At 33.5% G+C, this 15013-nt stretch overlaps 4 protein-coding genes and 1 non-coding gene across 8 annotated transcripts; 3 read left to right on the top strand and 2 right to left on the bottom strand.

Moving 5' to 3' along the window:
- The first annotated feature begins 1607 nt into the window (after positions 1–1607).
- LOC107490514 (probable phosphopantothenoylcysteine decarboxylase) lies at positions 1608–3342 on the top strand. Of its 2 annotated transcripts, XM_021144103.2 has the most exons (4): positions 1608–1711; positions 1904–2041; positions 2195–2568; positions 2993–3342. In XM_021144103.2, exons 3-4 carry the CDS (start codon positions 2215–2217, stop codon positions 3242–3244), a joined length of 606 nt encoding a protein of 201 aa, XP_020999762.1. In that variant the 5' UTR covers positions 1608–1711; positions 1904–2041; positions 2195–2214; the 3' UTR covers positions 3245–3342. The 2 variants fall into 2 exon arrangements, with proteins under 2 accessions (XP_020999762.1, XP_015966772.1); XM_016111286.3 differs by lacking the exon at positions 1904–2041.
- A 1061-nt stretch (positions 3343–4403) lies between these two features.
- On the top strand, positions 4404–8836 carry LOC107490681 (probable protein phosphatase 2C 8). Of its 2 annotated transcripts, none has more exons than XM_016111479.3 (10): positions 4404–4747; positions 4956–5064; positions 5854–5890; positions 6029–6073; positions 6389–6441; positions 6574–6735; positions 7288–7371; positions 7494–7583; positions 7671–7718; positions 8021–8822. In XM_016111479.3, exons 1-10 carry the CDS (start codon positions 4500–4502, stop codon positions 8129–8131), a joined length of 987 nt encoding a protein of 328 aa, XP_015966965.1. In that variant the 5' UTR covers positions 4404–4499; the 3' UTR covers positions 8132–8822. The 2 variants fall into 2 exon arrangements, with proteins under 2 accessions (XP_015966965.1, XP_020998800.1); XM_021143141.2 differs by having other exon boundaries at positions 4712–4747; positions 4956–5056; positions 8021–8836.
- A 1564-nt stretch (positions 8837–10400) lies between these two features.
- Positions 10401–12991, top strand: LOC107490550 (WAT1-related protein At3g18200-like). Of its 2 annotated transcripts, XM_052262336.1 has the most exons (8): positions 10401–10591; positions 10675–10737; positions 10830–10946; positions 11045–11279; positions 11363–11521; positions 11612–11763; positions 12008–12211; positions 12942–12991. In XM_052262336.1, the coding sequence occupies exons 1-7, from the start codon at positions 10401–10403 to the stop codon at positions 12171–12173; spliced, it is 1083 nt and encodes a 360-aa protein (XP_052118296.1). In that variant the 3' UTR covers positions 12174–12211; positions 12942–12991. The 2 variants fall into 2 exon arrangements, with proteins under 2 accessions (XP_052118296.1, XP_015966804.1); XM_016111318.3 differs by lacking the exon at positions 12942–12991 and having other exon boundaries at positions 12008–12324.
- Positions 12502–12697, bottom strand: LOC127747836 (U2 spliceosomal RNA). Its single transcript, XR_008009783.1, has one exon. It is a non-coding gene; the product is annotated as a U2 spliceosomal RNA (small nuclear RNA).
- Positions 12892–13967, bottom strand: LOC107490515 (phosphopantothenoylcysteine decarboxylase-like). The gene is made up of 2 exons (XM_016111287.3): positions 13605–13967; positions 12892–13143 (listed from the first exon to the last, which is right to left on the bottom strand). The coding sequence occupies exons 1-2, from the start codon at positions 13965–13967 to the stop codon at positions 12892–12894; spliced, it is 615 nt and encodes a 204-aa protein (XP_015966773.1).
- Between the last annotated feature and the right edge of the window lie 1046 nt (positions 13968–15013).

The following is a 15013-nucleotide window of genomic DNA, read 5'->3' as shown; positions in this document are numbered from 1 at the left end:
TCTTCACCACTACTGTTACTACTGGATTCGAAACCAGGTGGAGAAAATTTGTAGGGCTCATCTTCAGTGGTCTCATATCCATCGTCAGAAGAGGAAGAATCAACTTCAATAGCTTTATCCACTGTCCTGCCTCTAGCAACATAATCTGGCTTGCTAACATTGTGTTTAAAATAGATCACAAGCAAATCAGGCTCCACATCTTCCATTTTTTTGTCACACATATGGTTAATCTCCTTATCCCCTTTAAGAACATGCAATCCAGATTCCAAGTCAGGGGTAGTACCATCATACCAATAAACCTCTTTGTAGCTAGTATACCCTAAATTCATAAATATTTTCACCAAATCCTTGAAGTTAACATAGTCTATATCTAACGGAGAACATGTCTCCACCTTTCCATCAAAGTAGTGCAACACTCCATCAGAATTCCTTTCAAACCAACTCCCATGGTGAAAAATAGAGACAATTTCATATGACATCTGTCAGAAGAAAAATGTGCAACACTTTTGATTAACTAACTACTATAATCATCGACACCAATCATAACCAATGACAGTGACTAAGGGTATCAAAAAAGGATTACAAAAACCCAAGTTTACAAAGTACAACCAACTCAGAAAGTAGCGAATGAACTAAACCACACAAACCTTAGTAGCGCCATCAACGGCTCTGTCAACAACGCCTTCGCCACCTCCTCGCTGGAACTCTTAGTCAGCTTGAGTTGGAGGGAAACGTTTCACTTTCTTAGGGTTAGGATGTAATTTTGTATTCGAAGTGGGGGTGATTTCCCTACTAAAGCTACATGTAAGGGGAGAAGGGGAAGAAGGTCACTAAAACACATGTCTCTCCTTTCCTTCAAACGACGACGTTTTGATCACTGGGCAGGGGCCAAATTGTCCTAACAAATTCAGCTTATGTGTACATTTCAAGTCACCTGCTCATCATTACAAGTCAACGTTTTTCGTCGAGTTTCAAGCGAGGGAGCCACAGAAGGGTCAATGTGTCTAACAGAGCAAATAAACAAGAGTCGATTTGTCAATTTTTAAAGATTAGAGTACGACTGTCAATTTTCAAAAAAGACAGAGACCGAAAAGGGTATTTATTTTTTTTTTTTTGGATTGATCTTATTATTATTAACAAAAATTCTCCACTAAAAAATCAGCACCCACAAAGACATTGATTTCTAATAAAAAAATAATTTAGCTTTAGCATATGCAGCACCACAAACTTCCTTGATTCACATCACCGTAGCAAAGTCTTCTTTTGGTTTTTTATTGTAATTTTCTTTTAAAATCTAAGCAAGGTACAAACCTGTAAAGTAATCATACGACAAAACAAATTTAGAATTTAAATAAGGGAATATAAACATTTTTTAACAAGGTAAAATTGATACGCCAAATGGAGTATCCTTTTGGGATTAAAACTTCTTTTTTGTGATTAAAATTTCTTTTTAAGGTTAATTGAATTTAGTTTTGTAAACAAAAACGTTTCTTCTTGCTTAATAAAATAAGGACCATAGTTAAATTTTTATTGTGAATTCAGCAAGCAAAGAACCCTCTATATAAACCCAACTAACTCACCATCATTTCTAATTTCTCTGTTAGGAGAAAAAAAATTCATGAAGCCTATGCTGGCGGGTTTTCAATTCTCTGTTCTGTGTTGTGTTGCTTCTGATATTCAATCACCATTCCCCAACGAGAAAGCTCGGAAGGTGATGCAACTAATTCTATTATTCCTTTTAGTTTCATTGTTTTGAAAACTTCTTTCTTTTTCCCCCGTTTTTCTTCCGTTTGATTTTTGCATCATTTGGTGATGAATTCTCAGAGCACCCCATCAACAATGAAGCCTAAAGTTTGAGTCTTTTTATGTGAATTTTCAATCTTTTTTGTATGTTGAATCGTAGGTCATCCATTTCTTGCAACGTTTGAGAGAATAAGTGCCTTCTGTTTCAAGATTCAGTTATCTTTCTATTCTTCTTGTGAAGTGATCCTGAAACAGTTCATCACTTCTTTTAGCTCTGAAGTGAAGCAACTACTATTGTGTAACTGAATTTGCCTTGATTCCTTCTTATGCAAATCGAACTTTGACTTCAAATAATTTTCATTATTCCATTTGATTATCATAAGGCCGTGCTCATGAACTTGTTACAAGAATCAATAAAATCTGATATTGGAAAAGATATTGTGCCTTGCAGAACAAGACTCAGATAGTGTGATGGCCTCATCATATATTGTGAGGGGAAAAACATACGCAGATGCGGTGCTACTGCCTCCGGTGGCACCGCCAAAGAAGAAGCAAATCCTACTTGCCGTTTGTGGATGCGAGAGTGCTGCGAATTTCAGACAACTGATCCAAGCTTTCTTGAGATGGGCCGAGGTAAAAGTCATTGTCACAAAATCAGCAAAGAAATTTGTTAAACCACCATTCCCAGACGAGGTGCTCGTGTATATGGACGATGATCAGTGGATCTTGTGGGAGAAAAAAGTGGCTGTATGCCTTCATGCTGAGCTTTATATGTGGGCTGATGCCATGGTCATTGCTCCATTATCTGTACATGCCCTTGCAAAGGTATCAATAAGCTGCTCAATTTTTCAGATTTTATATGTAATTTAGATGAATGTGGATGTGCTATATGTGTTCTCCTAGCATTCTAATTTGCTTTGACTATCTGTGGTGGAAATAATTTTCACCTCTACACCTAGTTACTAAGAATCATGTAATGTTAAGTTGGTATATACGTTTGCGTGTAAAGTTATCGTCATGTGTAGTTGATAGTTGAAAACTATCAGATGATAATTTAGTCAAACATATCAAATTATCTAACATTTTCATGAATCTTTATCATTAGTTATTTGCATGTTCTATCTTTATTACTTGTATAAAGTTGAGTTGTTATGTTATGTATGCATCTTACAAAGAGTTATTTGCATAATTGCATGTTTCATTTTTAACTTTTATACATAAAAGATGTGTGATATTGCTGTTGTTGTAGATTGCGGGAGGGTTTTGTGACACTTTGCTAACAAGTGTTGTGAGAGCATGGAACTGCGTAAGAAAGCCATTGTTTGTAGTACCATCCATGGACCCTTTGTGGAAGGAAAATTATACCACATTGAGAAGCTATATTTCCCTTCATGAACTTGGGATCCTTATAATCACACTGTTAATTCAGAAGAAAGATGGGAAACTGCCTGAACCTGATGAGATTTCCAAATTTGTGAGAGATAATATATGGTGCATTTGAAGAATGTGAGAGTCAAATTTCAGATATGTGTACTTAGAGACAAATTTAATGGATTTAGATTTGAAAACTGTAAAATGTGATATGCATGTAAGCAAGGTAGCTGAATTCAATTGTTTGATGCATGGTGGATAACACATTGTTTGGGGAAGTTGAAAAACTTCCTAGATTTTACTTTGTTAACACTTCCTAGAACACATGTTTTAAACTTCATAATCGATGTTTTTATTTCTTTGCTTGAAATCGATTCTTTTCTTATTCATTAGTGACAAGGGGATTTAAATCTAGAATTTTGCACATGTTGCCCAAAATTTTTATGATCAAATTACTTTTTTCTTAAAAGAGTTTCAGAAAAGGTCAATAACAATAATATATTGTCTATCAACCATGCAATTAATTACTATAATTCTACCAAATTTTTAGTTAGATTATATATTTGGAGATTTATAATTAAATTCTTGGTTTTGATAAAAAAAATTTAATGAAATCCTTATTAAAAATATTTATCTAGTATAAGAATTCAATTATAAAATTTTAAATAATAAAATCTAATTAAAAATTTAATAAAATTATAATTAAATCTTATTTTTTGTATTTTATTTTTTTTAACCAAAAAAATAGAGAATTTTAAAATATTAGGAGGTACCCTTAGACATTAGAAAATGGATTCTCTTCAATTTTTTTCTCCATTGTTATTATAAAGTATGATCCTTTATTACATATTTTTTAAATAAAACTAAAAAAATATATAAAAAATATTAAATGATAAAAAAATCACATTTAATAAAATAATTAAAAAAATTGAGAGATCCATTTTCAATTGTTATAATTTTTTTAGGATAATCCTCGAATATTATGGAGACATCCAAACAAAAAAATCTAATAAAAGCATTTAAATTTTTAGGGAAAAAAAATATTTTCTAATTAAGTTCTAAATTATTTTTAATATCAAAATGGTTCATTCAAGAAAATCTTAGAGGCTAGACTCTTTTTAGTCATTATTTTAGAATAGAAATATAAAAAAATTGAAAGACAAAAACAAAATTTTAGAAGAAATAAATTATAAATGCAGTCGTAGATAGATAAATATTATTTAGAAATAAATAAATTTTAGTATTTATTTATTAATTATTAGTACTGTAGACTATAGGTGAGTAGCAGAGATTGGAGATCATTGTAGTAGTCTTAGGGTTTTCACTTTTCAACGATTTTAACCTTCAACCCTTTGTTGTCGTGATTGGAATTTGTAAGAGCGAAAATGGACGAAACTACAGAGGGCAAAACCGTCACGGTGGAAGTTGAACCCAAAAAGCGCGAAGCTGATTCGGAAAGCGACGATCTTGTTGATGTTCCCTCGAAGAAGCCAAAGACGGAAGATTCTTCGGTTGTCGAAGCTTCTTTCGACATTGATGCTGATGCAGCTGAGGATAAGGGTTCTAGGCACACAATGGAAGATGCTTGGGTTGTTCTCTTAGACGCAACTTTAGATTACCCTGGAAAATTAAGGTTATTATGATTATTATTATTATAGATGATGAATAATCATTTTGATTTATCACTAGTATTTGTTCCTCTTTTATTTTTTAACAAACAAATGGTGTGATTTGTGGAAATAGGGTTGTGGATAATTTGTTGCCTGTTCCTGAAATCAAATTCATTTCTTGATTTTTTGCATTCTGTTCTCTACTAATGATTATGAGAACTTGGTTTTCAGGTGTGCACATTTTGCAATTTATGATGGCCATGGAGGACGGTTGGCTGCAGAATATGCACAGAAGCATTTGCATGGGAATGTTATCTCAGCTGGATTACCACGTGAGTTGGTGTGTTTTGCTTGGTCTAATTTTATGCATACTGTAGCAAAATAATAGTTGTTCTGTATTTGCTTTTTAGACAGTTAAATTAGTTACTATATGTACAGATACTAGAATCTATTAGACTATTAGTTCACTTAGTTAGGCTCAGTTGCTTAGATAGAGTTAACACTTAACACTACATTACACACAGGGTAACTCAAACTTCTATTCATTTATTACAAACTTCTATGATCCTCATCAGGTCTCTGTTCTTTCTTGATTGTCATATGAGATACAGTTGAAGTTAACTACAGTTAAGGGAAACTATGCAACTGCAACCATTCTTATTGTTGGTTGACTGAATCATCAAGGAAGATGGTTATGAAGTAGCAAAAATATCAGTATCATTTTGCAAAGTTTTGTTGAAAGCTGTTGAACCATAGGGTGTGTACCCTTGTTCTAACTGAGATTTTATTTTGAAGAACATGAGGGGGCACGAGAGGAATCCATATATTGTCTGTTAGGCCTTGTACAGCAGATTTGTATAGTTGAGTTGATGAGATTAGTCTCCATAGTCAATAAAACAGTTAATGGAAACATGAAAGCCAGTTTTCTTGATCATAAGCTCATAAGTAAAATGGAGGTTTCTATCAAAATGAATTCTTCTGGTCTTCTTGGGAGATTTCTTTTTCTTCTTTTTCAAAATAAAAAATATATTCCTTTCAACTTCCGTAGTCTTTGATATCTTTGCCCTTTATTGCTCTCAGTTTTATATATTTTTGCCTCTAATATCTTGGTTGCTTTGCTTTGTTTCAGTTGGATGTAAAGGCAGCTAAAAGAGCGATACTTGATGGTAAGCATTCAAGTTTTTTATTTTCGTTATTCAATCCCTCATTTGTATATTGCGATACTGAATTGTGGATGAATACTTATATTCATCTATTTTTTTGGTTACAGAATGTTCTCATATGATGTTTTTATTCTGATTTAGGTTTTCGTAAAACCGATGAGTCTCTTCTTCAAGAAAGTTCTGAAGGTACAGTTTGATTGCTTCGATTTGTTAATCTCTTGTTATAGGTGGCTGAATTGTGTAATCAAGTTTTTACTGGGGTTTTAAAGTTTATTGGTTTGAAGTCCATGTGATTTTTTGTTTTATAATTGGTTAACAGTACAATGTACTTTTTCCCCCTTGGTATTAAAAAAAGGAAATGTATCACACTATGCTGCAGGCCACTTGCCTAGGTTTTTGAATTATAGATTTCGATACAAGTTAATTAATAATAATTAATATAATCTTTAGAGATTTCTTTCATGTTATTTATATCTTTATGAGTCTATGTACTGCTACCAGGGGGATGGCAGGATGGTGCCACAGCTGTCTGTGTCTGGGTATTGGGACAAAAAGTAAGCTTGTGTTTACTTATTCTCTATTTGCCATCCAAATAGGGTCTGCTCGTGGTTTCTCAGTATTCTGCCAATTCATTCATAACCCTGTTTTTCCCCACTTTTTTAACACTGTTTGACGACTGTTTTTAGGTTTTCGTTGCAAACATAGGAGATGCCAAAGCAGTTTTGGCTCGGTCAGCTATAAGTGATGGATCCCAAGGTAATTCTGATGGAGCCCATGCACTAAAGGCCATTGTTTTGACGAGAGAGCACAAACCTATCTTCCCACAGGAACGTGCACGCATTCAGAAGGTTCAAAATGCTTCAATGATGATTGGACATTGGTTAGATGTTTGGATTTATATATACCTGTTACTTGACAGTTCTCAGGACGTGCAGTTGATCTATAACTTTTGGCTCTATGCAAAAAAACCTAATTACCATTTCCATCTCTTTATATAGAACTTTCCACACACTTCCAACTAATGTACCTTTTCACACATAATTGGACACAGCAACATTCTGGTATAAAGTTAAGCATCCATAATAAGAATTTTGATTTAGCATTCAGTCTTATGCTGCCAGAAGCTTTAATAACTCATGATTCACAATCTTATTAGGACCAGCTTATCTAGTAAGGTGCCAAATTCAAACTAGTTCAAAAATTGAATTAATGAGAAGCCCATGACTGTATGTCTATGTGTCTGTATATAGCTGTGCTTTGAAGAACTTTCATTAGTCCCTTGAAGCATTCATTATATGTGATGCATTACATTTAGAATTGTTGGTTACGTGACTTATCTATGTAGGCCTGGTGTTGAGTTTCATCAATTGGTTCTCTATTCTGATCACTTCAATTTGCAGGCTGGTGGTGTTGTAAGCTCAAATGGGAGATTGCAAGGGCGTCTAGAAATTTCTAGGGGTTTTGGAGACCGGCAGTTCAAAAAGGTTTGCTGCTAACTTAGAAAGGCTTCCTTGTTCTCTTTGTCAGTTAGGCAATAAAATTTATCCATACCATGAAATAGGCCTAAAACAGGATTTTAACGTTAAAGAAAAAATACCATTTGCAGGTGGGTTGTAGTGCAACCCCAGATATCCATTCTTTTGATCTTACTGAGAGAGAGCATTTCATCATTCTTGGCTGTGATGGCTTGTGGGGGGTATGTTTTCTAGGATCCATCATTGTCCTATTTAGTTGTTTTGCTGGTTTGATTAACTGTTATGAAATGAGATTTTCCGGATGTCAGGTATTTGGTCCCAGTGATGCTGTTGATTTTGTTCAGAAGTTATTGAATGTAAGGAGTTTCTTGTTTGTTCTGACAACTTGCAATCTTGTACTAGTTATAACTTATACGTTTACATTTTAACTGGTCAAACTATTTCCATTAATATATGTGCCTTGCTGTATACCTGATTCTTAACATAGAGGTGTTTTAATTTTAACGTTTATCCCAGTGGTGCTTGTCTAATGTCTAATACACACAACACAAATAAGCTGCGTCACAATCTTTAGTTTCCACAATGTTCTTATTGCTGCTTTTATATTTGATAAGGATTTTGTCTTACCTGAGGAAAACATTGAATTGAGCCTTTGTAGGAGGGGCTTAGTGCTGCAGCTGTGAGCCGCCGTCTTGTAAGGGAAGCTGTACGTGAGCGTCGCTGCAAAGATAACTGCACCGCAATTGTTATTGTATTCAAGCGCAGTTAACTTACTGATGACACCATCTCCATGTGTTACAATAGCTGAGGCTCAAATGGAATCGCGGTTTGTTTAGCTAATAGCTACAGCTTGAGAGTGTACAATGTGTGAATTGCCTACCACAATGCTAAGTGGTGGCTCACAAGGCATAAGTGTGCAATGTTTTTAGCTTATGCTTATGAAACTGATGCATGATTGTTGTAGTTGTGGTCATGTTTGAAGCAATGGTTAATTGTGATATACATGGTTGAGTAATGGTAGTCAGTTTTTTTGTTGAACATCATTTTGTTTTGGACTCAAACGAAGATCTTCACACTATGAATTTTCAAGTTTGAAGCTGATAAGTAATTTTTTGTGCAGAAGTCCATGACCATCATCACTGAAGTTACTCAAACCAAGTTCAATTCAGCATGCTGAGCTTGGGAAAAATAATTGCATTAAAAATGCGTTTACAATTTATTTTTGAAAAAATGTTTAAATTAAAAATAGGAGAATGTGGCTCTATAAAGTATAAACCCCCTATCAATCAGTGAATTTATAATTTTAGCAAATAAAAAATGTTTCCCCGACTGCACACAATGTATCTTCCACAAGCAGCCACTTAACTACGAATATTCTCACTTGCTAAATTTCATCTTGCCATTTTTGTAAATTTATTTAAGACTCGTGAAATAATCTAAGGTTCATGCATATGCACGTTGAGTCAATAATTTTCCTGTCACTGAGGCACTAAGATATTCCTTTCATGTTTTTTAGGTGAGCTAAGATATTCCTTTGGATGAATGTAAGATATAAATTATAATTAATATATAGTACACATGTTAAGGTTTATAATTCAAGATTAGCTTAATGATTTACTATCAAATTTACAAAGTAACATTTTGGCTCTTGAATTTGAAGTTATATGTTATTGAGCTATATTATCGGTTATTGATGAGCATTTATTAAGTGGCATTTGAAGGGTTGAGACCTTGAGGGGGGAAAAAGAAAAGAAAAAGAACACATTTCTCTTTCTGAATCGGTCAAAACAAAAAAATAACTAGATTTAAAAAAAAAAAACTCACTTGCAAATAAATGGCAATAACTTTTTTTTTATGGCAATCACTTTGCATGTGCTATACGCCATTTTCACTTCTAGAGCATACCCGATTTCTTTATGAATCATAAAATATGCAAAAATTATAGAGTCTTGCCTGTTTGATTCATGTTTTTATTGAATGCATTCAAAATAATTATTTGAGTCTGAAGCAGACAGTCATTATATTATCATAAATATGTGGATTAGATTTGTGGAAAAGTAATAAAATATTCTTCTATAATGATTATTATGTACAGAGACTGAAAATTGTGACAACGGTCTCATTAGACATAAAGTCAGAAGTGAGACAAAGGGATAATGGGAACATGGTCATACAAATGATGAGGGTTGGTCCCTCTCTAACTGCCTGGCTAACATGATCTACCTATAATTTGTCTCCCTAAATTATTCACTCTAAGGTCAACAAGAAAAATATGAAAAATAAAAAATTGTATGTATGACAAAGTAAATATCAATAATTTAGGACATAAGTTTTTCTATAATTTTTTTATTAAAATAATGTTCACACAATTCTTTGTGTGTATCTTGTACATATTTTTTTATGGTTCAAAAGATAAATTTTCATGGTATAAAATAGAAAATATATAAAAAAAAAGGTGTGTATAAAAGTAATGCATATAACGTTTCTCATTTTTAAAAAAACTTTGTAAATTGCTTTTAGGCAAGTTTAGTTAGGAAAATAGAATAAAAATATAGAGATACACAAAAAGAGTGTGTTAAGTGTTAGAGATATGAGAAAATCCATAAAATAATAAAATAGATGTTAATCACTCTTGAATTGTAAGCTTCACTATCTTAATTCAGTGATAATTAGATATTTATTTTTTTTGTTTTATCAATTTTTTCACTTTAAAAAATTTGATCGGACAAGGTGCATTTTGGGACAAATTATATTTATATGTACAAATTTATGAAATGTGGATAAAATACTAAAAGATTATTGTATTGTTTTTTCGTTTCTTTTTGTTTATTTATTTATTTATTTTGTCTTATCTAAAAGGTCTAATTTAAACACAATCTTACTGATTGCTATTCTAATCATCAAATAACGTGCCTAACTACTTGCACTAAAAACTTAAAACAAAAAACTATATAATTTTAATATTCCTTCAAGATTTCAATCTATATAAACAACTGCTCTATATTGTTGCCCCCATAACAAGTCTAAAGCAGAGAAAAATGGGAAGCAATATTGTAAGAGAGAAAATGAAGCTTCTTGTGGCATTACTTGCACTGCAATTCTGCTTTGCAGGATTTCACATTGTATCAAGACTTGCACTAAACATTGGTGTTAGCAAAGTTGTTTACCCTGTATATAGAAATCTAATTGCTTTGATTTTGTTGACCCCATTTGCCTATCTATTAGAGAAGTGAGTTTCTTCCAATTTTCCTGCCATAATATTCTTTATGTTAATCATTTTTCTGACTCTTGTTACATATGTTTTGTAATTAGGAATCAAAGACCATCTCTTACACTATCTTTATTGGTTCAGTTCTTCCTATTAGCATTATTGGGGTAAGTATGTATATATATATAGTCATGATTGTTGAATTCCTATTAGTTCTAATAGTTCCTTCTGTTCTGTGATTTTTCATTGGATGTTGTAGGATCACTGCAAACCAAGGCTTTTACTTGTTGGGATTATATTATGCTTCTCCAACTTTTGCTTCTGCAATGCAAAACTCAGTTCCCGCTATCACTTTTATCTTGGCCTTAACTTTAAGGTAATCAAATCAAATCACCTCATCACATTTTACGATTAGCCTCCTCTATAGGGAGGTCAATGTAAGCGTGACGAATCAACTGTTAATTTCTTTGCCAGGCTTGAGAAAGTGAACATGGCAAGGAGAAATGGATTAGCAAAAGTTATAGGAACCATTGCAAGTGTTGGTGGTGCTACTATTATTACTCTATACAAAGGTCCTCCTCTTCTTCACTTACAAAGCCATCAAACACTTGGAGATCATAATTCTGAAGAAATGCAACAAAATTGGAGATGGGGTTGCATATACTTGCTTGGACATTGTTTTTCATGGGCTGGTTGGATGGTTTTTCAGGTCAGATCATAATGATCATGGTTTTTTCTTGGTTGGACATTTGTTTTATATATCTCATAAATGCAATAAGAATTTCTGTGCAGGCTCCTGTGGTGAAGAAGTATCCGGCGAAACTTTCGCTCACGGCGTTCACATGCTTCTTCGGATTGATCCAATTCTTGATCATAGCAGCCTTTGTAGAAACTGACTTGAAAAATTGGAAGATAGTATCATTACAAGAGCTTTTCCTCATTCTATATGCTGTAATCAATATTCCTTAACTTCCAACTCTCAAATATTAAGTACTTCTATCTATAAAATGTGAAAAGTTAATTTCAATTTTGATTACTTAGGGAATTGTATCATCTGCAATTGTCATCTTTCTTCAAACATGGTGTATCCAAAAGGGTGGCCCCGTGTTTGTTGCTGCCTTTCAGCCGTTGCAAACAGTCCTAGTAGCTCTCATGGCAGCAATAATTGTTGGTGATCAGTTATACTCTGGAGGGTATGAACAAAATTTAACTTGTTGCACCAAATTTTACTTTATATGAAGGAAAAAAAAACCTACATAAAATCTAGCTCTAATTCTAACATATTTAATTGAGTTTATGAAAAATTTACAATCGAATAATATTTATGAATGAAAAGGAGTGATGTGAATATTTTGAGAGTACCCATTAAATGTGTTGTAAGATTATATAGATGTTTCTGTTGAAAAGGAATGTTTCATTCAAGTTTTTATTTGATAGGGTTATTGGTGCAATCCTCATTGTGCTTGGTCTCTACTTAGTCCTATGGGGAAAAACCAGTGAAAAGAACATTACTGAACCACCATCATCATTAACAAAGCCCTTGTTGCTGAATGAAGAGGAAGAGATTAAAGTTGATGATGCAGCTTCAAAAGACATACCATGAGAATGAGAGAGAAGGGTATCTGAACCACCAAATCAATGGTTATTTGGTTAACAACTTAGCATCAACAATATTGTTATCACATAATTATATTTATATTTACGTGTAGCTGGCTAAGCTGGATTATTAATAATAGGACTTCACGTGATGAGGACATTACATTCACATGTATATATGAAGTATGAGCTTTATATACGAAAAGCAAATTTCCTACTTTATTTCTTCATGTTTTGATACCATAAAACATAAACAAGGAAATCTCTATCAAACACTAAAAATTAAAAATAGTTACATACATAAAAATGATTAAAAAGATTTTAGACTTAATTTGGTGGGGTGCGCCAGGCCCATGCAGCAGTGTAAGGCTTGGGCGACGCTTGACAGGCCCAGTAGCAAGCTACTGTAATGGCCCATCCCCCTCAAAAAATAAATTTAATATCGTGTGGGCCAATGGCCCACATATCAGATATTAAACTGATAAGAACAGATACTACACTTGATCTTAGCCAAAAGGCCGAGAAAGGTATGCTTATTAACGAGGCTTACTTGGCCTTTTATATTGATTCACAGAACATCACTTTTCACTTTCCAGCGATGTGGTACTCTTCTTATACAACAAACAGCACAATATCAGTCACTCTTTTTTCTTGTTGATTCACCAAACAAAATGAACTCAGCTTACTGCATACCACAATTATAGACGCGTAATCTTTCATTCTTCTCAGTCTTTCACTCTGATATTTATTTTCACAAATACAGAAATGATTTCAGGATCAGGCATATGCTTTTGAGCGTTGTCTCCAGCTAGTATGATTACATAGGGACCAAGTGCACGAAGGGAACGAAGCTGTCTCTCTGTTAAAGGATTTGCCCACATCAAAGGGTCCATCGATGGCGCGAAATAGAGCGTCTTTTCGTAGTCCCATACTCTTATGATAGTTGTTAGCAAATTGTCGCACAACCCTCCAACAATCTGCAACCATAAACATGCAAATGAAACAACTCTTGTGTAAGATGCAACTTAATAACAGAACATTACATTTCTTAGCAATAAGTAGGAATATAAACTAAATAGCATGATGTAGATTTATTTTAATTATTACAAAAACATCCTTAAAATTGAGTTGTTTAGTAAACAAACAAAAGGGGCCTTGTTGTAAGCAAGATATGAGTTTTTGTACACATTAGTTTTGATCATATAAAGCAGCATATGATTGTTTTATACACAAGTCAGGTTCCAATCATGCGAGTAATGCAAAAGTAGAACATGTAAATCACTCTAAAGAAGATGCAAACATACCAATCGAAACATTACATGATTTTTAGGAAGCAGGAAAAGACATATATAGTACATAAAAACTCTGATAAGCAAGATCTAATTCTTCTTAGTACAAAGTAATGTTTCTAATCATATCATGTGAGTTTATTGATTACCTTTGCAATGGTATTTGCAGAAATTGGAGCAACGACCATGACATCAGCCCATTTAGAAAGAGCATCGGGTAAAGGCGAACCGAGTAGAGGACCTGATTCTGACCAAACCCTCCCTTGATCTATATCGGAAAACATTTGCACATTATGTGGAAATGATGATCTTTCAAGAAAAACCCGTGCATTTTCTGTGACCACAGTATTTATATCTGCCCATGTCAAGAAACATTGGCAAATCTGTCCGAATTTCGCAGCCGATAGGCATCCACAAGCAGCGAGGAGAACACGAGGCTTCCTTGGAGGAGGACAAGGCTTGGGCCATGTAAAATTTTGCCCTACACTTTCCTCAGGTAGTAATGAAGCCATCACAGTTTTGTTCTACAGGTACAGTATCTGTAAATATCAGAATTGCTATTAGACTTAATAAACAAAATGCATAATAGGAAAGAGGATTATTGATTCCTATAAAAATATCATAAGCACAGCCTCATAAATATGAAAAAGAATGATCAAATGGAAGTGGGAATGGGAATTACTTCAAGTCAAAGTTCAATATCACATTTCCAGCACCAAAAGAAGAAGAGAAAGAAGCTTGAAAAGAGACATATATCAGAAATTGTAGCATAAGCCTGTTTCTAGTTTCAAATCTTCATGCAAGAAAGAAGAAAAAAGACACAAACAAATGCACGATGAGAGAGAGAGAGAGAGAGACGTTGATAGCATAATGAAGCTAAAAGAAACAAAAAAACCAAACCAAATTTGGTTACACAATGCTACGTTACAGTAGTTGCTTCCATTCAGAGCAGAAAGAAGTGATGAACCGTTTCATGATGACTCAACAAGAAGAAGAAGAGAATAACTGAATCTTGAATCAGAACGCGCTATTCTCTCAAACATTGCAAGAAACGCATGACCGATGATTGAACATACAATCAAAAATGAAAATTCCCACAATAATAGTAATCAGAGAAATCATCACCAAAGCAAAGGGAAGAAAGCAGAAAGAAGAAGCAAAGAAAAGAATGAATTTAGAAGGAACAGTTGTATCACCTTCTGAGATTTTTTTCTCTGGTGAATGAATATACAGTGAGTAGAAAACCCGCCAGAATAAGCTTTTTGAGTTTTGGCAATGGTGATGGCTGATGGGTTTACACTTTACACATGAGTTGGTTTTATATGGTAGTGGGGTTCAAGCTTTTCATGATGAATATGAAGCTTGAAACAATAACCTTTTAATTTGGAAAATTGGATTACATTCAAAGTGAAACTAACTGAATCTTATATTTATTACCTTTTACGGGATCGTCATTTTCACCGTGTCAAAAGTTTTACATTATAAACTTAAAAAAGCATTTTAATTAAAAAAGAATAATCCATTTTCATTGATCAATTTTAGCTATTTGCACAGGGGA

Source organism: Arachis duranensis, chromosome 5 (assembly GCF_000817695.3).
Source record: "Arachis duranensis cultivar V14167 chromosome 5, aradu.V14167.gnm2.J7QH, whole genome shotgun sequence".
NCBI lineage: Eukaryota > Viridiplantae > Streptophyta > Magnoliopsida > Fabales > Fabaceae > Arachis > Arachis duranensis.
The sequence above is the reverse complement of the archived record's forward strand: the minus strand, read 5'-3'. Positions and strand labels throughout refer to the sequence as shown.